This window comes from Tamandua tetradactyla, chromosome 1 (assembly GCF_023851605.1).
Source record: "Tamandua tetradactyla isolate mTamTet1 chromosome 1, mTamTet1.pri, whole genome shotgun sequence".
Classification (NCBI taxonomy): Eukaryota; Metazoa; Chordata; class Mammalia; order Pilosa; family Myrmecophagidae; genus Tamandua; species Tamandua tetradactyla.
Genome location: NC_135327.1, coordinates 35,089,848 through 35,114,689, shown reverse-complemented (window position 1 = coordinate 35,114,689; position 24,842 = coordinate 35,089,848). Strand labels below are relative to the sequence as shown.

The 24,842-nt window shown below is 48.9% G+C and overlaps 1 protein-coding gene and 1 long non-coding RNA gene across 3 annotated transcripts in view; one reads left to right on the top strand and one right to left on the bottom strand.

Moving 5' to 3' along the window:
• Nucleotides 1-20,496, bottom strand: part of ACSS1 (acyl-CoA synthetase short chain family member 1) — a 46,161-nt gene extending 25,665 nt beyond the window's left edge. The window contains exons 1-2 of the mRNA XM_077114269.1: nt 20,187-20,496; nt 11,446-11,542 (exon numbers count right to left, since the gene is read on the bottom strand). Of these exons, the coding sequence (XP_076970384.1) occupies nt 11,446-11,542; nt 20,187-20,475 (386 nt within the window). The 5' untranslated portion in view covers nt 20,476-20,496. The remainder of the gene's footprint in view (nt 1-11,445; nt 11,543-20,186) is intronic.
• The window catches only part of LOC143644808 (uncharacterized), a 35,436-nt gene continuing 23,447 nt past the window's right edge, over nt 12,854-24,842 (top strand). Inside the window, exon 1 of one of the 2 annotated variants that reach the window (XR_013156882.1) lies at nt 12,854-13,547. This is a non-coding gene — a long non-coding RNA (uncharacterized LOC143644808). Of the gene's footprint in view, nt 13,548-20,404; nt 20,513-24,842 lie in introns of those variants that run through there. The other variant, XR_013156879.1, reaches the window with a different exon arrangement.

The window sequence follows — 24,842 nt, the reverse complement described above, 5'->3', positions numbered from 1 at the left end:
CCATTTCTTCCCAAGCCACCTGCAAGTTGTACTCATCATCAAATCTAGATGGGAACCCTGAGGACAAGGGATCCTGGAAATGCAGTTTCCAAGTTCCCAGCCCATGGGAACAGGAAGCAGGGGCATGGGACAAATGATGGCCCCAATGGACAGTGCAGTTCCCAAAGCTCAGCCCAGACCCAGCGCAGCCCAGTCCCAGGGCACTGCCTTCCTGGGGGGCACCTAAGGGGACTGAGTCATTTTCACCAGCAGAAGAACAGTCTTCACGCCCCACTGATCACCAATAGCACCTGCAAACCAGGTGCCCTTTCTCTCCCCCATCGCTGTCCCTGTCCCTCTTCCTCCATCCCTTACCCTCATATCACTCCCTCTGTTCCTCAGTATCTCTGGATCTCTCTTAAACACAGAGTCCAGCTCCCATCACACACTTCCTCCTGGATACCAGGAAGGGGGGAAAAGGGGTAGAAGAAGGAGCTTCTGCAATCAACCTGTCCCAACCTCTCCATCCTACTAGGGACCATCCAGGGAAACTGAATTGCCAACTCTCTCTAAGGCACTAGTCCCTCTTCAGGGTGGAGCAGGACCCACATCTCCAGGCAGGGCCTCATCTGTCCACTCAAGGGGTGTTTGATAGTGATGAAGTACCTGAAAAATTATCCACTCCTTTTGCCAACAGCCCAGCTGGTATACACCACAACCAGAAACTTGCACCACATGTGAGCTCCAGAGCTCTAGGCTCTGCATCAATCTCCCCATCACAGAGACTGTCAGTGATGCAGCTCTGGCCACAGAAGGAACAACAGAAACCCAATACTAAATCCATATTTAGTGAAGGGAGGGGCAGAGAACCACAACGCTCTGCATCTTTCCTAAAAATTCAGAAACCTCCCCCAAAGTAGAGCCAGGCTTATCTGTAAGGTCTGGCTATAATCCCAGGGGCCATCTTCTGGAAGCAAAGGCCGACATGCAGCTTTGGGTCCCACCTGCTCTGCAAAGCCCAGACCTCAGTAACTTATCCAACCAACATCCTCAAGGCCATATCCTCAAGCCACTTCTGAGAGACTGAGTTGGTGAGAAGACGTGTCAAGCAAGAAGAACATGGAACAAGCAATGCAAATAATCAAAGCTATAGGCTGAGCCCCCAATCTTGGGGTTTGTTCATATGAAACTTAGCCCCACAAAGGATAGGTCAAGCCTACTTAAAATTAGGCCTAAGAATCACTCCCAAGAGAATCTCTTTTGTTGCTCAGATGTGGCCTCTCTCTCCAGCCAACACAACAAGCAAACTCACCACCCTTCCCCTGTCTACATGGGACATGACTCCCAGGGGTGTGGACCTTCCTGGCAACGTGGGACAGAAATCCTGAAATGAGCTGAGACTCAGCATCAAGGGACTGAGGAAACCCCTAGAATGAGCTAAGATTCAGCATCAAGGGATTGAGAAAACCTTCTCGACCAAAAGGGGGAAGAGTAAAATGAGACAAAATAAGTGTCAATGGCTGAGAGTTTCCAAACAGAGTCGAGAGGTTATCCTGGAGGTTATTCTTATGCATTAAATAGTTATCACCTTGTTATTCAAGATGTAGTGGAGAGGCTGGAGGGAACTGCCTGAAAATGTAGAGCTGTGTTCCAGTAGCCATGTTTCTTGAAGATCGTTGTATAATGATATACCTTTCACAGTGTGACTGTGTGATTGTGAAAACCTTGTGTCTGATGCTCCTTTTATCTACCTTATCAACAGACAAGTAAAACATATGGAATAAAGATGAATAATAGGGGCAGCAAATGTTAAATTTAGAGTGAAATGCTAGTGAACGGTGAGCGGGAGGGGTGGGGGTAATGGTATGTATGAATTTTTTTTTCTGTTGTCTTTTTATTTCTTGTTCTGAATAGATGCAAATGTTCCAAAATTATCATGATGATGAATATGCAACTATGTGATGATATTGTGAATTACTGATTATATATGTAAAATAGAATGATCAAAAATTACAAATGTTTGGGTTTGGTGTTTTTTGATATTTAAAAAAAAATTAATTAAAAAAAAAGAAGAAGAATGTGGAAGGCCATGCAGGCCTCGCGGTCCAGGCCCATGAGCACCTTCTACCCCCCAACACTCCTCTGACCCTGCATCGTGGTACCCATCGAATCAGATTTCACAGTGACAAAGTTTTGTTCACTTTCTACTACTGAGAGACTATCCACCCAGGAAATTCACCTGAATGTGCTCATAAATTCATTTGATTTTGTGACTGTGACATGTAATCTTAGGAGGCTGCCCTGAAAATACAAAGCAGTCACCACACTCAGATGTGAAAAATTTCCTCTAAGCCGCTCCTTGCCAAAGGACCCAGACACAGTCAGGATTCACCTGAGACCAAAACTGCATCATCACTGGCAGGTCACACCCAGCTCAATCAGTAAACCTGGGTCCCTGAAGCTGTATGTTGTCTACGTTTCTTACAGAGAATAAATATATCTTCCTTGAGGTTTTGCTCCACTCTGTGGAAAGCTCAGGATCCAGAGAGTTTGTCATGCAGGAGAGTGATCAGAGAAAAGGTCTGTTTCAGTTTGCTAAAGTAGCTGGAATGCAATATACCAGAAATGGGCTGGTTTTTACAATGGGGATTTATTAGCTTACAAATTTACAGCTCTAAGCCCATGAAAATGTCCAAATTAGGGCATCAACAGGATGATACCTTTTCTGAAGAGAGGCTGCTGGCATCTGAGACATTTCCCTCGCATGGAAAGGTACATGGCTGGTGTCTGCTGGCCCTTCTCTCCCAGGTTTTGTTGCTTTCAGCTTCTGGCATCAGTGGCTTCCTCTCTCAGCTCCTCTGGGGACTTTTTCTCTGTGAGCTTCTCTTGGTTTCCTCTCTCTCCTTCTGCATGTGTTTTATTCTTTCATAAAGGACTCCAATAAAAGGAGTAAGACCCACCTTGAGTGGGGTGGGTCAGGTCTCAATTGAAATAAACTAACCAAAAGATTCTACCTACAGAAGGTCTGCCCTCACAGGAATGGATTAAAGGAGCATGGCCTTTTCTGGGGTACACAACAGCTCCAAAGTACCACAGGGTCCTCACCCCTGAGGCTTCCGCACTCCTGGGGCTTGATAGCCCCATATGTAAAGTGGCAGTTATGAGGCCCAAATGTGAAGTCCCAGCTTATTTAAAGGTATCCTACAGAGGATAACTATAAACATTGCAGAAAAAAGCAGGGTAACAAATGGGGTAGAGAATTAGTGAAACTTGGTGGCTTCTCAAAAGTGGGCACCTCCAGTGCCCAGCAGCGAGAAGGCAGATTTGCCTGAGTCACTGGTTCAGGATGAACAAGGCCCATGAGTGTGCTTCAGGTCATTCTGAAAACACCCTCTCTATTTAAAAGGTCTGTTGTGGCTTCCGCCTCTGTCGCTTTGGGGAAGCATATCAGGTGCAGACCCCCAGGCTCCACCCAGAGATCCCAATTCAGCAGGCCTGAGAAAGGGCCTGGATGCTGGATTTTAGAAATCTTTTCCTCTGGCAGAAAGCCATGGCTTCAGGGTCCCTGCCAGAGTGATACAAAGTCATTAAAGCTGTGCGAATTCCCCTCTCAGGCATCTCTGCAGGCCACGAGGAATTTCTGAAGATTTTACATTTGACTAAAATCCCACAGGACTTCTAAATTCCACATCCACAGGACCTCATCCACTGTTCCAGGTTTCCTCGCTTTCCCTAAAGCCCTTTCCCTGCCCATTCCCAGGGAACACAGAAAGGTCACCAGATCTGCCAAAAGCCCACAGAAACGGCAACAGGAGAACCTCTCTCCAGGCCTCTGGGAGGAAGCTTCACTGGATTCACAGGTGAGAACGTTCAAGCACCCCACCACCACCACCATCACACACACACACACACACACACACACACTGCTATGGCTCCCAGGCTCTCCCGAGGCCTATCCAGCCCCCCAAAGTCCCCCCCCTCAATTTATTCTCTTTCCCCCTGGGGCTGTCACCCCCCACTACTCCAGTGTACCCCAGCCCTGCCTACCTGCGCCCCACCCGTCTCAGCCCTCTGGCACCAATGCCCCTCCTCTAACACTGCTGTCAGAGCCTCCTGGGTACCACCTTGTCTTGGGGGGTGGGGGGGCACATTCACCTGGGCTGAAAGGGTGTGTTGTCTCTGCATAGTAGAGCTCAGAACACACGGCCTGCAAAGGGCATTTGCTGAGAGGGCTTGTGGAGTCCGGGGCAAGACTTGTGGAGTCTGGGGCCTGTGGAGACTGTTGCCAAGTTGGGGCAGATGGGGGTGAGGTTCCATTCGCTGCCCCTCCTCCCAGCATCTGCAGCCATGAGGCAGGGCTTGAGCCAGCTGAGAGCACAGGCCCCAGTCAGGCAAAGCCAGACCCCTAGCTCCAGTCTCACTGTGGTGTGACCCTGGAAGCGATGGGAGCTCTCTTTGCCCAGTGTCCTCATCCTTAGATCCAAGGGCAGCCGTGAACATACACTGCAGGAGTAAATATACACTGCAGCTGGGTCAGGCTGGGGAGACAAGGCCCGAAGGCTGCCCAAGACTAGGGCTAACCCAGGACCCCCGATTCCTAGCCCCTCCTACTGCACCTGAAAGCCAATGTGGCCGCTGGTTACAGAAACCAGGAGTTGTCCTGCTGTCCCTTGCCCTGGCTGGCAGAGAGGCTGGGACTGTGGTAGTTAGATTCAGTTGTCAACTTGGCCAGGTGAAGGCACCTGGTTTTGTTGCTGCGAAAATGAGTCAATGGTACATGAACCTCATTTGTTGCTAATTACATCCGCAGTCTGCTAGGAGGCGGGCCTGCTGCAATGAATGAAGTTTGACTTAATTGGCGGTGCTTAAATGAGAGAGTGCAGTGTTGTACAGGCTGAGCAGCTCAGCATTCCTCATCTCAGCACTTGCAGCTCAGCCCAGGCCTTTGGAGATGCAGAAAGAAGTCACCCCGGGGAAAGTTGTTGGAACCCAGGGGCCTGGAGAGAAGGCCAGCAGAGACCACCCTGTGCCTTCCCATGAAAGAAAGAACCTCAGTGGAAAGTTAGCTGCTTTTCCTCTGAAGAACTAACAAAATAAATCTCCTTTTATTAAAAGCCAATCCGTCTCTGGTGTGTTGCATTCCGGCAGCTAGCAAACTAGAACAGGGACACAAGAGGCATATCAAGTCAGTGCTGAGGGCCGGGTGCCATATGCTAGGGAAACAGATGCTGAGGGGCTGGGGGCCAGATTGAGGCTGAGTGCCAAGGAGCCAGATGCTGAGAGGCCATGGCCAGGGAGTCCAAGTACAGGGAGGGAGCTACATGCCAGGTGGGAGGTCTGGGACTGGGGGAACCAGGTGCAATAGGGTGCCAAGTGCTGATGGTGACCAAGTGTAAAGGACCAGGTCCCAAGGGAGCCAGGTACAGGAAGGTGCTGAGGTTCAAGTGCAGGAGGTCGTTCAGGTGTGGGGGCCCTAGCTTAGGAAGAGAGCACCCTGGAGCAGGCAGATACATACACTTCCTTGTGGTTCCTCTCCCATGCCCTGCTGTGGGGGTCAGATCCCTACAGCCTGGGCATTGGCCCTGTTCCATGCTGCCAAAGGCAAAAAAAAGATGCTGCAGCCAAGTTCTCATTGGCTGGGGATGCCTCCTTCCATCCTCACCCCACATATGGGCCCCATGCGGGGGACAGGCAGCAGGAGACTGCTCCTTTCTGCTAGGTTTTCATGTTTCTGTCATGCATTTGCTTGTCAGTTGGCCTCTACATCTATGCCCAAGGCCATGTAAGGCTTATCCACCCAGGAGGAGGAAGGGGTGCTCAGGAAGTGTCCAGAATAGAGACTCCACCAGTCAGTTGGAAACAAAAAATTTCCACCAGCCTGCCCCTTGGCTGCCCAGGCCCAAGGCAGGGCCACAAGACGGGCTCTGATGCAGCCTTCCCTACTATCTGGTGTCTCCAGGAGCAGAGAGGAAATGCTACCACTGTGGGCACCCCAAGAATTCTTGGGAAGACCCAGGAAAGTGGTTTGGCTCAATACCTTCCAGGAAGGACAATTCAAACTGTAATCCCAAGACACAGACATCTTAAAATATGAAATCTGAAGAACTTGAGCTCACCCAAAAGAATGACAGGGGAAAGTAAGGTATCACATATAGAAAGGCTCAAGGCACTTCTGAGCTTCAACATCAGCCAACGTCCCAAGGACAAGACCTTCCAGTTAATGCAGCATTTCCTGCCAGATTCAGAAAGCTAGCAGTTGGCTTCTAGGACAAAGTCTCAAAGTTTCGCCATCTGAGTCACTTGGAGGACAGAAATGGACCAGCATTCAGGGATGAAAGTCTCCCTGACAACAGGGGACATGACTGCCAGGGTTGAGCCTGATCCTGGCACCAAGGGATCAAAAATGCCTTCCAGACTAAAAGGGGGAAAAGAAGTGTAACAAAATAAGGTATCGATGCCTAGAAGAGTTCAAATAGAGTAGAGAGGCTATTCTAGAGGCCACTCTCATGCAAGCTTCAGCTAGATATTGCTTCTTGCCACAGTTTGCCAAATCCCAAATAACATCATTCCTGTTGATCCTAAAGAACACATAGAACTTTAACTGAGACTCTGCAAAAGTTTCATGGACTAAATTTATTTTCCTGAAACCAATAACTTACAGAGGGTTTCTAGGCCAGTAAAATCCTAAAACCCAGAGGGGTCATCCTCTCCAAGAACATCAAGTAATTCCCATCCCCTGTTCTATATAGAAGATACCCTTTTCAACATGAAAAAGTTAGAATGGGCATAGCCCAAAGAGGCCTATAGATTGGGAAAAGGATCAACGGAGAAGGAGGAGTTGTAACGGAGAAGATAGGGTTTAACAAGTATGACTGCCGAATCACTATATTGGTACTTCTTTTAGCTTCCAATGTTTTGGAGCAGTTGGAAGGAAAAACTTGAAATTGTGGACCTGTAACCCATACCAAACTTTGAAATCTGTTCTATAATTACTTTTTTAAAGTGTACTTTGAAAACTGTTGGTTTTTTATTGTATAAAATTTTTAATAAAAAAGAAAGAAATGGGTCAGGTCCTCTCAGGTGGGAAGGGGGCCACAAACCAAGAGTTTTGCTTTGCCCCATCCAGAGGGAGGTCCCACTGGGCAGTGACTTTGCCCCACACAGGAGGGGTCACGGGGCTGCCTGCCCACAAGAGCCCTATCACACTACCTCTTTAGGTCGGTTAATCATCCTTCTCTTCAGTTGCCCAGTGTTCTGATAAAGCAGTTTGCTGGCTGAAAGAATTACTTCAGGGGCCAGGAGAGGGCAAAGTGCAAGCGTCAGGCACATGGGGCCTGGAGAGCCTTTCAGCAGATATGCACCCTCCTGGCTGAAGTCCCTCCTCATACACCTGAAAAATACCACCCATCTCTGCTGGCCCCAGCCGCCCCAGGCCATCGACCCACGGCCACTGACCCCAGCCACCGTGCCCAGCCCTTCACCAAATCTAAAGTCCTCCACCGGCCCTACCTGGGCCACACGAACCCAAACACTGTTCTGGGCTCTTGGTCCCAGAACTTCTGCAGCAGCCGGCAGCCCAGGAAGGAGAGCTGTGATTCCCTTTGGGTCAGCAAGGTGACACAGTTATATTGCACATAGTCGGGGGAGGGGGGGTGGGTCAGAGACGCGTCCAAGCAGCCTTCAGGACCCTCAGCTGCTAAACCCACCTGGAGGGCCCACTTGTCACTACCCCTTCTGCGTCCCTCTAGTCAAACAGCCAATGCCACTCCCTTGAGGGGTTCTCACAGTGCACAAACCACCTCTAATCCCTCATCCCCAAGACCTGGGGCGGAAAATCCACCCAATTCAGACACTCAGACTAGCCATTCCAGCACCCAGCCACAGCAGAAACTGTTCTTAGGTCATGGCTGGGACATGTGTGCTCCTTTCCCGGGACATGCCCAGGTGTCCAGCTCTGTTCCACCACATTGTATAGGGGCAATCAGGACCACTGTGCTGATCACACACCCTGCTGGTGGGTTTGAATGGCTGCCTTCATCTCATCGTTCATTTTACATGAATAGGCCAAGGCCCAAGGTCATGGGTCCCAAGGTCACAGGGCTACCTGCCACTAAACTCTGGTCCTGCCACTTAATGGAAATGGTCATGTTTGGGCTCAAATTCACACTCAGAGCCCAATACAGTGACCTTGGGCAGAGATGAACCACGACACCTCAACCTCCTGTGCCCTCTGACACCAGAGCATCCACACACACACTGGGCTAAGGTCCCCAAGGACTGCCCCTTACCACACCCAGGAGCTATACCATTGAGACTCCCAGCCTCCAGGCAGGAAGACCTAAAGCCACTGCCTTCCCGAAGGAAAGGAGCTTGTATCTGCACATCCCACCCCTAGGGAAAAAAGCCTTTTTATATAGACAACAGGTCCAGAAGCCCATGCTGACAATGGGCAGGTGTAACCACCTAACTGCACTCCCACCAGAACGTGCCTGGCCATCTGGTTCCACAGGGCCCTGTCAGTGGGGGCCGAGGGCTGGGCTTGCTCCAGTTCCCAATGTCCATCTCTGGGCAAAAGATAGCTGGAGATGGGGCAGGTCAGCTTGCTGACCGGATCCGACAGCCAGTGTAGATACAAGGACCTGAGTGCTTGAGTGGCGGCATCTGGGACCCCATGGGAGCCTCCTGGGTCCTATCCCACAGTTGCTTCTCTGAACTGGTTCCACCTAGTATTACCTTTCTGCTCTGGGCTCATGAGGCCAGAGGGAAGGAAACAGGAAGTGAGCAACAAGAGGAAGTGGGGGGGGGGTCCCCGAGCTGACCTGCCAGGCCTCCGCACCCATGCCCCACTGAAAGATCTGTGCTCAAGTGAAGTAAGATTAAAAGTAAACACTAGTCTTCAGAATAGCCAAGTACTGACAGCCACATAAAGGTCCACCATCAGGCGGTGAGGGGTGATTCCTGGGCTGCCCACTCGCTGTTAGGGAGCCTGAGTGACTGGGAGGATGCATCCCAGATCCTGGAGGGTGAGGGGCAAGAATGTGCCTGGACAGGAGCACCCCTGGAAATGCATATGCATCTGTGTGTGCATGTGCCAGTGTACGTACACACATGCACAGGGGTGCTATGCAGTTGAGTGTGCATGTGTGTGTGCATCTGCCCAGATGGACACCTACTAGTGCTGCCTGCTGGGAGAGGACTTGCCAGGCCAGGTGACAAGGTCTACAATGATTTTTTGGAATCACACCTCATCAAAAGAATTGCTCTGACCAGGCATGGGCAGCTCTGGGCGCGGGAGGAAAAAGGAAGGGACACAGCCACGCTCTAGGAGCTGGACATCAGGCTGAAGACGCTGATGTGGCCCTACTTTGAAGGGCTCCATCCCAGGTCATTGAAACAATAATAGAATTCATTACCCAACACTGAGACCTGCCAGGTCTGTAAAGCCATTCTAGGAGAAGCCCATTTATTTTTGGGAAAGAGAGAGAAAATAATAAAATGATTTGCCTACTCTTATGGGTCTGTCCCTCGGGGGGGGCTGCTGTAGTGAAACAGAGGAGAAGGCCTCGGCTCCAGCACACAACGGTTTCTAGGAGCCGCCTTCCCACCAAGCCTGTCCGAGCCGAGCTCAGGATTCACCCAGGCTCTTCCAGCCAAGAGGGGCAGCGCCCCAGCACCTGCCCCCAGAGACCGAGGCTGACGTCACCACTGCCAAGCAGCTCCATTCCCCGGGCTCCAGTTGGGGAGCCCCCGTAGCCCTCTCCCCCCGACGCAGACATTCCCCATCTTTTATTGCAGAAAGGGCTCCCAAGGCAGCCACCACCCCAAATCCACTTCCGGGGGAGTTAGGCTCACAAATAAATCAAGTTATAAAGAAATAGCTGAATCTGTTTGCTTATCAAGCTGCAGAGTGCATGGAACATTGGGGATCTGCCTGAGCTGGTCTGAGGGGAGCCCAGGTGCCCCAAGACACCAAGGACCACCCAGAGAAGCAAGATTTCCTGCCTCCTAACCAGGAACCAGAGAGACAGAAATTCATATAGTCCCTGAGCTCAGGCTGACGCAGGAAGCAAGTCGGCAAAGGAGCAGCACCAACGCGAAGTGGCCAAGGCCCTGCGGCTCCAGGGCCACAGGGGCTCGGTGGGGCCTAGGGACGAGCGGGCAAGGCACACTGTGAGCTGCAGTGGATCTCACCCTATCCATAGGTCACAGGGTCTTCAAGTTCGTTGGATTTGGTCTGAGTTTGAGAACAAACAGGAAATTGTAAGTACCCAAGTAGGGGGGGCTCCTGCTGCTGTCGGGCCCCCAGCTCTGGACCTGCCTCTCCAAACACCCCTCTGCCTATACCCCCTCATGTCCATCACCCCAACCACAGGCCTCTCTTTTCTGTCCCTTTGTACGGTTGGGCCTGGGGTGTCCCTGCCCCCACCATCTTCTCATGGCTGGTCCTTTTTGTTTTCCAGCAGTACCCAACCTCAGTGTCACCTCCTTAGGAGGCCTTCCTGACCAGCAAGCCACACTGTACTGTCCGCTTGGAAGCTGTTTGTTACAACAATGCATCCAGCCTGGCCTGACTGATATAAAGGAGCTCAGTGAAAACTTGTTGAATGACTGGATGAGAAAAGCCAAGCCACCCAGGAGCAGAGGGATTGTACTTGATGAGGGGAGGGAAAGGTGTGGTGTTAAGACACACACAGTTACAACATGGATCTGAGGTAGCATTGGAAAGGCAAATTGAGGTTTAAGCAAAGGGAGCTCTACCCAAAGTGAAGGAAAGACCAGTGCCCTGCAACCCCAGAAAAAAATGAGACATCTGGGCAAGGTGACCCCCTGCAGGAAGCCATGCTTTAGGAAGGCCAGTTCCTATTACTGGACAATGGGCTCATTTCACCCTGACCTCACACATGCCCTCCGCACTCACACACAGTGTCTAGAGTGGTGTTAGGGGCGTAGAATGCACAAAGGACTTGTTTAAGGAAAGGAAGGATAAAAATTTTAGGTGCCCCCCTTGTAAAAAAGATGCAATTGTATTTATCATCCCACTCTGATAAGTGCACTGAGAGCATGAGATTGGATTTTTTTGCTCCAAGTGTGTTTTATCCTGCTTGCACCCAAGCTTGCTTTTCTTGGGATGAGAGCACCTTGGCAAAGCCGAAACCTGTTCCCCAGGACTCAGATGTCCCCTCCCTAGAGCCAGACAAGCCCATGGGTTCATGCCAAAAACCTTGCATCTACATTCATCACCTTTATTTCAGAAGACCCAGCTCTTTCTACTGGAATTTACAGACACCAAGCATTGCCAAGCCAAGTCAAGAAAAAGCCCAGCCTCCTTCTGAGCTGGGAGACCTGTCCCGCAAGAGGTACAGCACATGTGTCTGCCACAGACTTCCTCCATGAAGATGCAGGCCACAGCTAGGAAACAGGGCTTTTCAAGACCAGAAGCAGCAAGGACAGAGGGGTACCCCATACCTATAGGTGATCCTCACTTCGGTCCCAGGCTCGTCTCTCTCCCAGATCAGAGCAACACTCTCAGGAGACTTCTGAACATGTTGATCCAAGCAGTTCACTGCAGGGAAACAAAAGGTTTCACGACGTCACACTTAAGGCTTTTTGAGAATAACATCGGGGAATATCTTGTTTGCTGGGGCTTAACATCCATGGAGAGGGTTGTTCCCTACTAAACAGTGTGTCTCTCCTCATCTCCTTGCAAGGAGAAGGGTGACTCAGAACCTGGGAGAACAGGTGTGGGCTCTGCACAAATAGGGTGCAAGGATGTTTCCACGAACACAGTCCTTTCATGCTTGTGGTTTCAGCCCTGGTGGCACATGGCACCCCCCCGGAGAACCTTGGAAAGTGCCTTCCCCTACCCCAGTCACTCTGACTCATGCAGCTGAGGGCAGCACTGGGACCTCGCTGCTTCCAAAGTTTACTGGAGCTCTAACCTGTAGCCAAGGTTGGATGGGGCAGCTGGTGACCATGGGAAAGGATGCTCCCAGCACACAGGGCACTCCTGCTTTATTCCTTGGCCTTCTTGCTACCTCTCGCAGTATCTAGGGTTCATCCATCTGCCTCCCACCCCTTCAGAGTGGAATGATCCAGAACCAGGACCCAAATCCCCCACCAGGTAAATAGCCACCACACCTCAGTTCCAAGAAGTGATGCAACAAGGGGAAAATGCCAGCCTCATTTTCCGGAAGACTCTGCTCCCTGCCCCCTCTGGTTATGCAAGCTCAAATTACATGACCTGCCCACAAACAAGAGAGTCTCTTCCACAAGTTTACTATAAGCCTCAGGTTTAGTAAGATCGTGTTCCTGGCACCTTGGCTAATGTCCTGTCCACTGTTTATCTGATGTTGATGTCACAATGAGCTTTGCTCTAGCTGGTGACGCTGAAGCCCTGCCCATGCCAAGCCAGGTCTGTCCTGCTGAGTACCCAAGTGTGCAGGGAAATGAGAACCAGGAACAGCTCTGGGGACACCAACCATCTACACCTGGTCCTCAAGGGCACCCAGTGTCCGGGGCTCCAGCTAACAAGCACCACGTCAATTCAGGCTGTGGTAATCCATCTCCAGTGGGGCCCACCCCACCCCACCCCACACCCATAGCCTCAGTATCCCAGGAGCAGCCAACTAGAGGGCAGACAGCCCAGCTTAGGTCACATGCTCTTGCAGCTCGGGCAGCAGCCAAGCTGCTTGGAAATGATGGTGGCTCAAGGATTCTAGCTGGCTCCACTGATCCATCAGGCAATATGGCCTTCTAGAACATTCTAGAACACACCCACCTCCTTTTCATTTGGGCCAGACCTGACTCATGGGCTGATGCTCTCCCAGCTTGCCCAGCTAACCTCCCACTTTCCTCACACAGGTGTTTTCCCAAATGCACACCCTGCACATCTGATCCTGTACTGGATTCCCAGGCTAAAGCAGTCACAATGGAATACTATTCAGTCATAAAAAAGCAGTGAAGTTCTGACACATGCTACAACTCAGATGAACCTTGAAAACATGATGTGAGTAAAATAAGCAGCCACAAAAGGACAAATATCGTATAACTCCACTTTCATGAAATACCTAAAATATGCATGTGTTGGTTTGAAAGGAAGTATGCCCCCTAAGAAAAGCCATGTTTTAATATAAATCCCATTTCATAAAGGTAGAATAATTTCTACTCAGTGCTGTATATTTGAAACTGTAATGAGATCATCTCCCTGGATGATGTGATTTAGTCAAGAGTGGTTGTTAAACTGGATTAAGGGGCAACATGTCTCCACCCATTTGGGTGGGTCTTGATTGGTTTATTGGAGTCCTATAAAAGAGGAAATATTTTGGAGAATGAGAGATTCAGAGAGAGCAGAACGACATAGCCACAAGAAGCAGAGTCCACTAGCCAGCGACCTTTGGAGATAGAGAAGGAAAATGCCTCCCGGGGAGCTTCACGAAACAGGAAGCCAGGAGAAGACACTAGCAGATGACACAGTGTTCACAGATGAGAGAGGAACTCTGACCGTGTTCACCATGTGCCTTTCCAGATGAGAGAGAAACCGTGAACTTTATCGGCCTTCTTGAACCAAGGTATCTTTCCCCAGATGCCTTTGATTGGACATTTCTATAGACTTGTTTTAATTGGGACATTTTCTCAGCCTTATAACTGTAGACTAGCAACTTATTAAATTCTCCCTTTTAAAAGCCATTCCATTTCTGGTATATTGCATTCCAGCAGCTAGCAAACTAGAACAATGCAAATTCATAGACAGAAGGTAGAGTGCAGGTCCCAGGGGCTGAGGGAGGGGAGGTTGGGGAGTTATTGCCTAAAGGGTTCAGGGTTCCCACTTTGGGTGATGAAAAAGTTTCCGTAATAGGTGGTGGCCGTGGTTGCACAACCTCGTGATCATGATTAATGCCTCCAAAGTGTACGCTTAAAAATGGAGAAAATGACACATTTATGTTCTATGTATGTTACTATAATATTGTTTTTAAAAAGGACATTAGATGGCTGAGAATTTATCAGCTAAGGTTACCTTTACTTTTGGTAACCTACTTTCAAGTTTGAATATACATTGGAATGCGAAATCCATGGATGTGAGGTTGCTTCAGGGAGGGAGGCTGCGGGGAAGGGGCAGGAGGAGCTTTCCGGGATGATGGGAGTGTCCCGAGTCTGGTTAGCGCACGGTGCATGAGTGTATGCAGTCATCAGAACTAGTCAAACTGGCACTGAGGACGTGTGCATTTCACCTTATGTAAGCTGTACGTCGAAAATTTTCATAAATAAAGATAAGTTCCGGGAAAAAATGAATACTACCTTTTACTGGCACCAGGAAAGTCTTTGAACTACTAGAAAAATGACAGAGAAGAAATGCCCCAAAAATAGAAGTGAGGGAAAAAAGCAAGAAAACAAATTGAGGATATGGGACTCATTAGCAGAACCTGCTTATATACAATATACCTGACATCAGTGTTTGTCTGTCTGTTGTGTCTGTTTGAGTGTGTCTGTGTCCTAAGATATCTGGCAGCCCCTCCCTGACAGACAGACAGCCTGCCATCATGGGTACAAACCATGGGCTGGAGTCAGCCCATTCCAACCACCACCCACAGACACTGAGTCGGTTAATTAAACTAAGCCTCAGATTCCCTAATCCACAGGGTGGGTATAACCATGCCTGATTTGAGCACGACTTTGAGAATTAAGCTTCCTAATACAGGGCAGGATAGGGTTGCAGCATTCCCAAAGGAAATGTTTGCAAAGAGACTCCTAAGAAAAGTACAGGGTGGGTCCTGGTGATGGGAGCCCTAGAACACCAGGCATGCTGGCTTTTAAAACATATTCATGGTCTTGCTGGTACGTCCATTGCAGGGAGAAAAACAACTAAGGAAGGGAGGGAAAAAGGGAGGGAAGGAGCAAATTCTTTCACCTCCACTTAAAAAAAAAATCTCCACCCAAAGAACCTGGCAGCTGGATTAGGGAATTCCACTTCCAAACATCTCCCAGAGAAGCTGGGCAAGATGCCTAGCATAATTTAAGGCTCAGCTCAAACCCAACCTCCTATCTTAATCTTTTTCCAAATTTCCCAGCACAGAATATCTCTCCTCTTTCATCCCATGATTACACTTAGCCAGTGGTCCATGCACTGACACAGTGCTCACCCTGCTACCCAACCCCCACCCAAGGAAGGGAGCCAGCCCTAAAGATTCTTTTATCACGGACATCCTCTCCTCAAGTCACTCCAGCCTGGGCTCACTTATTCTCTGGTTTATTGTCCACCTCCTCATGAGAACGGAGGCTCTGAGGACCTGGGGCATTTTCTAGACTGTCATCGCTCTACGTGAGTTGGAGCCTTTATTTCCAAATCTGCACAATGGGACCAACTGCCACTTGTGTTGATGTCCTGAGAATTAAATGAGATTAGGCCCTTGTAAGCAGAGACCCCGCTCGGGCCCCTACACAAAACTGGAAGCACTTAAGCAAATGCTTGTGTGGGTTCATGGCTTGGGATTGTTTTTTTTTAAAAAAAAGTATTAAAATCTTTATCATTTCCATTGAAAAAATGACGCACACTTATGTAAAAATGTTCAAGAACTCTTTCTGGTTATTTGAATATGCCCTTTCCCCACTTTAACATAACAGAAATTCCACTTTAATCAAGAGAAATTCACAATGTCTTTTCTGTAACTGGAAAACCTCCCTGGCACATTTTAAGATATTACATCAGTCACAAAAATTGTATTTGCCAACTTTTCAGAAACATTTGCTCCTTAAAGTGAGACATGCCTGTGATTATTTGGGGAGAACTCTCCTAAAAGACCCTCTTCCTGAGATTGGGATTGCATTTTCCTGTAGACTTCCTTAAAGATGGTCACGAGTTACTTCAATCATGACAGAGGAAGGAAGCTCAGAGGGTTGCATCTGACCGTTCTCTGTGTATCTGCCAGACTGAGTTATTGTCAGGCAAGTCACAGAGAAAGAAAGCTGCAGTAAAATGGTTTCTATTCCTGCAATGTGTTCCAAAAGCCTCCAGAAAATTCTCAATTGTTAACGCTCGGCTAAAAACAGTTTCTCTACACCCTGCTTGAAAGTAAGAATATACATACTTTTTTTAAAAGTCAGAGTCAGATTTGGGGGGGGGGGGGTGTGGAAAAATAGAGCTAAATTGCAAATTTTGAAAATAACACACATCGTTACTCTCAACTTCTGCATTTGTAACTTCTTGAGTCTTGAGTTTACACACCACACAGCAGAAACACCTGTTGAGCCTACAGATGACAAAGATAAATTTCAAAGACTGGAAAGGATTCTTTTTAGAACTTGACTTCCCAATTAACCTTCTACAAAGCAGCTGTACATAAACGCAACAGAGGCAAGCCCCTAGAGGGGTTAGAGACTCTCTTCCCACCCCCCTGAAAAGGCCTGTGCCTGGCTTCTGACACTGTAGTCCTGCTGGTACCTGGCTATCCCAGAGCTCTGGGGCAGGCAGAACACTGTGGCGCCTACAGAGCCACTTGACAGCCTACGAGTGGGCTTCCCACGCACATCTACCCAAAGCCTGTGTCCCACCTTACCAGGCTGCACAGACCCACCCTGTCTTCCTCAAAGGAAGCGCAGCTCCCCCACAACCCTTCCAAAGACCAAAGCAGAGGACACAGTCCCACCTCCACAAACAGTTCATTAACAAATACCAAGAGCCAGTTAAGGGATGCTTAAACAGTGCTGAAGACAGTGATCTGTGAGCATTCTCTCTTGTCATCCTAAAACTGCCCCTGGCTATTGATAAGAAAACGAATGCAAGCAGGTCTCCTAACCTTCCCAAAGTCAAACTAGGCTGGCTTAGAAGAGCCTAAGAGCCCCAGCCTTGGTCTCCCCAGGTTTCTGCTCTCCCAGCCACCACGCTGTGAGCCACTCAAGCCACACGGGGAAGCCCTGGGTAGGTGCTCTGGGCCAGAGTTCCAGCTGAAGCCAGCCTTAGGGGGGTCCCAGCCTCAGTACCAGGCACGTGAACAAAGAAGCTTTCAGAGGACTCCAGCTCCATGACACATAGCAACAGAAGCAAGCTAGACTCCGGGGGCCCTGTCCAAAGTCCTGACCTGCAGAGCCTGAGAGAGTAAATAAAATGGTCGCCCTATGCCCCTCCTCTTGGGGGTGGTTTGATACAATAACAACTAGAACAGAATTCGGTTACATATTGTCCTTATTTCACAAAAGCGGAAAGGAATGCCAAGAATGACAGAGAGCAGGGATTGGGATTCAAACCAGATGTGATTCCAAGGACCCACTGTTGACCACTAAACTCGACTGTACCATCCAGACAGTACAAATTGCTTGTGTGCTTGTCTGTTTAATGGAGTTATCTCTGGGACACTGACTCCAATTCTGCCCATTTTAGAAGTGTCTTTGACTGCTCAGGTGTGGGGTATATAGATCGGTGATTCTCAAACTCAGCATGTATCAGGGTAATCTGGAGGGCTTGCTAAAACAGATGCAGGGCCCTGTCCCCAGAGTTTTTGATTCCAGGAGTATAGGGTGGATTTGAGAATTTACATTGCTAATTAGTTCCCAGATGATGCTGGTGGAGGAACACAGTTTGAGAACCCCTGGTATTCCTGAAGGGGTAATGGAAGTTTCAGAAGTGACGCCCTGTGAAATTTTTCTTGCTTTGTTCACTGCTGTGTTCTCAGGGCTTATCAGGTTGCCTGGCTCATATCAGACACATAGTAAATATTTATTGAAAGAGTGAGTGATTATTATTAGGCAATCACATGAATAAAGTTTTTGTAATTCCCTACCTAAGAATAAGGACTCTGATTACTGGGGGCCTTTTATCCAGTACCTATGAACCAGGAATACTATTTATCTTTTGCCAATTTCTCTATATATCTGAGGTCAAAGAGAGGAAAAAAGAGTAAGACTCAATGAGGAATATGTTGTTAATTGTGAGATGCTCAAAAAATATATAGTTTTGCTTGAGAAAAAAAAAGAATTGATGCCCTTGCAGATGGCTGAGATGGGAAATTTATGTTATATTTGTTAGCACATGTTTGTTGGCACAATTTAAAAACAAGATTAAAAAGATAATGACAATTAGGTGCAATCCATGAACCTGAGCTGAAACTAATAATAGAGGAGAAAATGCCCAAAAGAACATCATTGGGGCAAGTGAAAAGCTGGAATAGACTGTCAGCTTTACATCAATGTTTAATTTGTGGATTTTGATAGCTGTAATTAAGGTGATTACATAAGTGAGCGTGTTTGCTCTCTTAAAGGTTTAGAAGACAGGTGATAGACAATGATTAACAAATGTGGCAAAATGCTAATAGTTGAGAAATCCGGTGACTAGGCAGAGAGTATGTTGGAGTTCTCTGTATAGTTTTTGCATCACTTTTTGCAACTTTCCTGTAAGTCTGAAGTTATTTCAAAATAAAAAGTTTTTTTTTTAATGTGACACCCCCTGGACAAGCCCCCATCAGGCTGACTTTATCCCACAGGACAAGCACATCAGGCCAAAGAGTTCACATCTGTCCCACCTTTCCAGGTGTCCTCCAGGGCAGTCATGGACTGGACTGGTCCTTTTTCATCTGTCACCTCTGGCAAAAGGCAGGGGTTATTCCTGGCCAGGTGGGTGTTTAGCACACACTTTCGAGGTGAGAATGGCGCTGAAAAGCTGGGTTTTATCCTACAAGTCAGTTTTCTGAGGCTCAATTTCTGGGTAAGGTAACCACCTCTTCTTTGGAGGAAATAAATGGTGGAAATAGGAAGGCAGAATCACTTGTGGACAACACCGTGATCCTGAACAGAGCAGGGCCCAGAGGTCCAGTACATTTTATTTGAGAGCAAGAAGTCGCCACAGCAACCTCCAAGGAACTGCCCACTCCTTCCCCATCCTTCACCAGCAGCTCTCCTCCCTCAAGGGCACGCTCTCCCAGCTCTGCCAACCTAAGCAATTTTCAGAGATACTGCTGCTGACTCAATTTCAGAGAAAACACACTTATCTAGTAAGAGACCAATTCTGATTAAACCAGCCAAGTAAGACACAGGATGAAGAAAAAAAAAAACTGGCCCAAAGTTTCCTTAAATTTCTTCATTAGAAAAATAACTGCAAGACACTCCCCATAATTTTATGGCCACCTCTGAATATAATATATTAAAATTGATCACTTATTGATCACCAATAAGTGCTAGGAACTATGCTAAGAGGTGGACATTATTGCCCCCATTTCACAAAGAGGGGTTAAGAGGAGTAGAATAACTAGGACAGGTCTAGGTCAGAGCATGACTATGCCATGAAAACATGCCAGTCCTTTTCTTAACCCACAGCACCCCCACCTGACCCTGGTCCCCAGCCTCGGGGCAGCACAACCCCCTCCTACTACCTGGCTGCAGTCCCCTCCTCCAGAGGCCAGACACCCAAGCCTTGCTCCAGGCAACTGGCCACTGTCCCCAGTTCCTGGGCGCCCTCGCCTTGCTGCCAAATTAGCCCCGTTTATTGGGGTGGGGATACGTGTCAGTCCTTGTAAACCCCAAATCTTAACAAATCAGCGGTGGATTCAGTCTCTTTCGAGGCCGGGTCTAAGGCAGGCGCTGGGGCTTTGGGGCGCAACTGCTGCCGGCAAGAGGGAGGCCCCGCTGCCCCTTTCTTCCCGCCCATAGGCCGGGAGCAAGGAAGTAACTGACTCCAGAGGCTGGGCCGGGCTTTGTCCCGTTCCGGGCCACCCTCCACGAGCCGGTTTGTTTACGTGGACATAGTTCCCAGGCAGCGACTCCGCCCGATTGCGAAGCAGCTGACAGTGACAACCGCCGGAAGCCTTTCGTTTTCGCCTCGGGCCCCAGGGACTCGAGCTGGATAACCCGTACTCCAGGGCGCCCCGCACCCTCCATCCCAGCCCCCTGTGACCCAGGAGTGAGCCGCTGCACCTCGCAGGCTTGTCCTCCTGGCGCGGTGAAACCCAAGAATTCAACTTGGGAGAGGGCAGACAGAGAAGCCGAGTCCAGGGGGACGCCGAGTCTCTGCGGGTGTGGACTCGGCACCGGGGGACTGGAGCCTCTGGCCGGGATGAGATCCGGGGCCGGTGGGCGTATGGAGCGGGTGGCATCACTGTTTCGAGTCGGCGGACAGAACAACGGAAGGGCGCTCACGCGGGGTGGCCCCGTCGCCGGGTGACACCCGCTCGGCCCGGGGGCCGCTGCTGCCACCGGGCGCCCGGGATCCCGCACAGCCCACTCACCCGAGACGTTTAACTGGCCTCCCAGGAACCAGCCGATCTTGCCGCTGCTGAAGTCGCAGTCCCAGACGGTGTGGTAGGGGGTGTCCCACACAAGCGTTTCCCTTGCCAGCGGCCCCCAGAAGGCGGCCGGCTCCCGGGCCGCCTGCGCGCTCAGCGCCAGGTAGGAGCCGGGCTGCGCTGCGTCGGGGGCGCCGCGTATGCGCCCCGAGACCGCCCGCCACGGCGCACTCGCCCGGTGCAGACAGCCCAGGAGCCGAGAGACGCCGCGGCCAAGGCTGAGCGCTGCCATCCCTCCGGGTAGTCAGCTGCAGAGGATCGGCGGAAGGGTGAGCTCTTGGGTGTCCCGCGGGCCCGCCCCTGTCCCCGCCCCCGGCACGGCCCACTCCTGGGGGCCCCTTCCCGTTCGGAAGTCGCCTCCTGGAGACTGCCCTGATCCAGAAAGGGGAGGGGGCGCAGGGTGGATGTTGGCACCCGGGGTGTCTGGCGGGTAGGACAGGACCGGGGTCTGTTGTCAGAGCCCAGACCGGCGCCGCGGGTTTTGGTTTCGATTTGGGAGCTTTCTAGAACTCCGGCAGCTGCACCAAGCCGAGATCAACCCAGGCTGTGCGCCCAGGGGACGCAGAGGCCGGGCGCCGCGGGAACCCGATGGGATCTGCCCAGTCAAGTGATAGATGGGTCGAAGGGTCAATCTGTTTTTCCGCACCCATGAGTGAACCCCTCGTTCCACCAGGCCTGCCTGTACTCTACGCGCGCGCGCGCGCGCAAACACACACACACACACACACACACAGACGCGTCCCCCTTGGGCTAAATGGGCTGACCAAGGACCCTTAGACCCAGATTCAGTGAAGGCATAGGTCCGTTATCTGGCTCCCACCCCATGCCCTTGGCGGGAGGTATCCCTTCCCCAGAGAAGCACACAGACCTGCAGACTTCCACTGACTTGGGTTATGGGAATTTTCTCTGGTTCCTCCAACATCTCTGGCCTGGGGTTAAACCCTGGCCCCACTGTTTACCAACTCTGTGACTTTGGGCAAGTTCTTTACCCTCTCTGTGCCTCAGTCTGCTTTCCTGCAACACAGGAATGATACCTCCCTGGTCATGTTGCGGTGGGGAATAAATGAGATAAGCTCCATGAAACGCCTAGTCCAGAACTGGCACCTGGATGCTCAATCCACGCAGGTGGTGGGGTTCTTGTTATCCAGCCAGAAAAGACAGAAGGAGACTCTGTAAAAACTTCCCTCTGCCAGATTCTTAAATATTTCAACACCCAAGAAGTTAACCATAACAAAGAAGACAAACACAGAGGAAAGCGCATTTTGGAAAAGAGATTTGTTGAGTTCTTTGAATTGGGAAAGATTCCTTCCTGCTATTTGTGAAATCTGCAGAGTGAGATGCTTTTCCCCAGAGCTTCCCCAGCCCCTGCACATAGAACGCCTGCCTCTGGTGGAAGACTACTTTGAAGACTGGAGAAAGTGATGAGAGTTTTCCTGAGCACTTGGCTGTGCCCTGCACCTGTGCCAAGTGCTCATTTGCTTTTTTTTTTTTTTTTTTTTTTTTTGGCTTTGTGTTGAAAAACCTGTTTGGAACAAATGAGGAAACTGAGGCCCAAGCAAGTGAAAGGAGGTGCTGAAAGTCATGTGGTTGGCTCATGGAAGACCAAGAGTGGCACCCAGCACCCTCCAGTTTTTATTTCAATGTCTACTGCACTGCTGGCCTAAATTCTCATTTTAGTAGAGTATATAAATTGTAAATAGAGAGCAGTCATATCTGTGATGGCTAGTCTCTGAAAATGAAATGGCAACCAGCAATTCACCCCCTCCTGTATACTTGATGGAAGGTTGATGCATCAGGAATTAGGGTCTGTCTCCCCTCCCTTGGACCTGACCTGGCCTTACTGTTCTGACCACTAGGATGTGACAGCTCCAACAGCAGGCCTTGAGAGACCCAACAACTTCAGCTTCACTCTCTTCAAGTCCTGCTGCAATGCAGTAAGGAAGCTAGTTTGGTCTTTTGAAGGAAAAGGGACCACCTGGAAGAGAACCGAGCCACCCCAACAGACAGTCAGAACCACCCATATAAGCTTAGACATATAAGCACGCCATCTCGGATGCTCTAGCCCCCAACCAGGCAGCCACCTGGGGACCCCAGGCAGCACCATACTGAATGGAAGAATCACCCAGTCAACCCAGAGAATTGTGAGAACTACTAAAGAGTTGCTGATTTAAGCAGCTAAGTTTTGAGGTGGTTTGTTATGCAGCAGTAGATAACCGATACAACTACAACAAGGAATGCCTGGTTCTCCTCTTACCCAGTGGCCACTGTTTTTCAATCCTCTTTACAGATAACTCCTCATCTCCTTGCCCTCAAAGTATGAGTGTCCCAGCGCTCAGCCCTCAAACTTCTCCCTCTTCCTTTTGATCTTTTCTCCAAATTTGAGTCCTGTCTAATTACCATCTTAAATGCATCATATCTCATGGATTCTTCCCTCAAACACTGATCCTCCCTCAGCCCTCCCCAGTTCAGGGAGTGGACATTATATTTTCTTCTGTTTCAAGCCTAAATCCTTGTCATCCCTAGGTTCCTACCTTTCACCTTCCATGTGCCGTCCACCAGCAAAGCCTGGTTCCTGCCTTCAAGATCCCTGAAGCACCAGGACTCTTCTCCCACCATCACCCCTCACGCTTCCCCCAGTCCAAACCACACCCATCTCTTTTTTGGATTATTGCAATAGGCTATTTTTATTATTTTTTTCATTGTGGTGAAATATTCATAACATAAAAATTATTTTAACCATTTTTAAATGAGCAATTCTGTGACATTGAGTACATTGACACTATTGTGTAACTTTCACTATTATTTCCAGAACATTTTCATCATCCCAAGCAGAAACTCATACTCATTAAGCAATAACTTCCCATTCTCCCTCTCCCCACCCCTAGTAACCACTATTTTGCCTTCTGTCTCTGTAAATGTGCTTATTCTAAGTATTTTATGTAAGAGATATAAAACAATATTTGTCCTTTTGTGTCTGGTTTATGTCACTCAACATAATGTCTTCAGGTTTCCTCCATGTTATAGCATGCATCAGAACTTCATTCTTTTTTGGTTGAATGACATTCCATTGTGTGTACAGGTAACATTTTTTTTACCTGTACGCTTGGGTGGCTGCCTTCTGGCTATTGTGAATAATGCCTCTATGAACAATGGTGCACAAAGAATCTGTTTGAGTCGCCGCTATCATTAGTAACATAGATACCTAAAAGGGGAATCTCAGAGTCTGCCAGGTAATTCTATGTTTAACCTTCTGAGGAACCTCCAAATTGTTTTCCAGAGGGCCTGAAACCATTTTACAGTATATGAAGGTTCCTATTTCTCCACATCCTCATCAATACGTTATTTTCTGTGTGGGTGTGGGTGTGTTTTAAATAATATCCAGGCTAGTGGGCATTAAGTGGTATCTCTCTGTGTTTTGATTTGCATTTCTTTAACTAATGATGTAAAGTAATCATGCTAATGATATTGAGTATCTTTTAATGTGCCTATTGCCCATTTGTATAACTTGTTCGAGGAAATGTCTGTTCAGATCCTTTGCCCATTTTTTCAAATGGGTTCTGTCCTTTCTCTGTTGTGTTGTAGCCGTTCTTTCTATATCCTGGATATTAAATCCTTAGCAGATTGATATATCATTTCCAGATGTTTTTTCCCATTCTATAGGTTGTCTTTGCCCTTTCTTGATAATGTCCTTTGATGCACATTTTTTTTTAATGAAGTCCAGTTTATCTATTTTTTCTTTTGTTGTTCATGCTTTTGGTATAAAATCTGAGACTCCATTGCCTGCAAATATTTCCCTGTGTTTTCTTGTAAAGTTTTATCATTTGACCTCTTACATTCATATCCTTGCTCCATTTTTAGTTAACTTGTTTTGTATATGATGAGAGGAAAGGGTCCAGATTCACCTTTTGCAGATGGATTTCCAGTTGTCCCAGCATCATTTGTTGAAGAGGCATTTACTTTCCCATTAAATGGACTTGGAGCCCTTGTCAACAATCAACAGCTGTGTGGGTTTATTTCTGGACAGTCAATTCTATTCCATTGATCTATATGCCTATCTTTATGCCAGGACCACACTGTTTTAACTGCTGCAGCTTTGTATTAAGTTTTGAGAGCAGGAAGGGTGAGTCTTCCATCTTTGGTCATCCTTTTCAAGATTGTTTTGGCTATTTGAGGCCTTGAAATAGGTTTTAATGGCTTACACTGTTATACAGTCTAGCCCCACAGCAGGCTGTACAGTTCCTTTAAAACAGGCCAGATCAAGTTACTCTTCAAGTGAGGAGAATCCAAAGCCTTCATGATTCTGAGTGAAAGCCACACCTTGCTCTTACTCTGGACCCCAAGGCTCCATCCTCAACCCACCCTCACCTTCCCAGGTATGGTCCATGGGCTGGTAGCATTGCCATCACCTGGGTATACCTTAGAAATGCAGACTCTCAGGCCCTATCTCAAACCAAATGAATCAAAACCTGCATTTCAACATACATTCAAGTTGGAGAGGTGCTGCTCTCCTGGCCCAGCCCAACCCCTCAGGGGTCCCACTTTCTCCCATTTTCCCCTCACTTATCTGCTCCAGACACCCTCCCCAGCACGAAAGCTCTT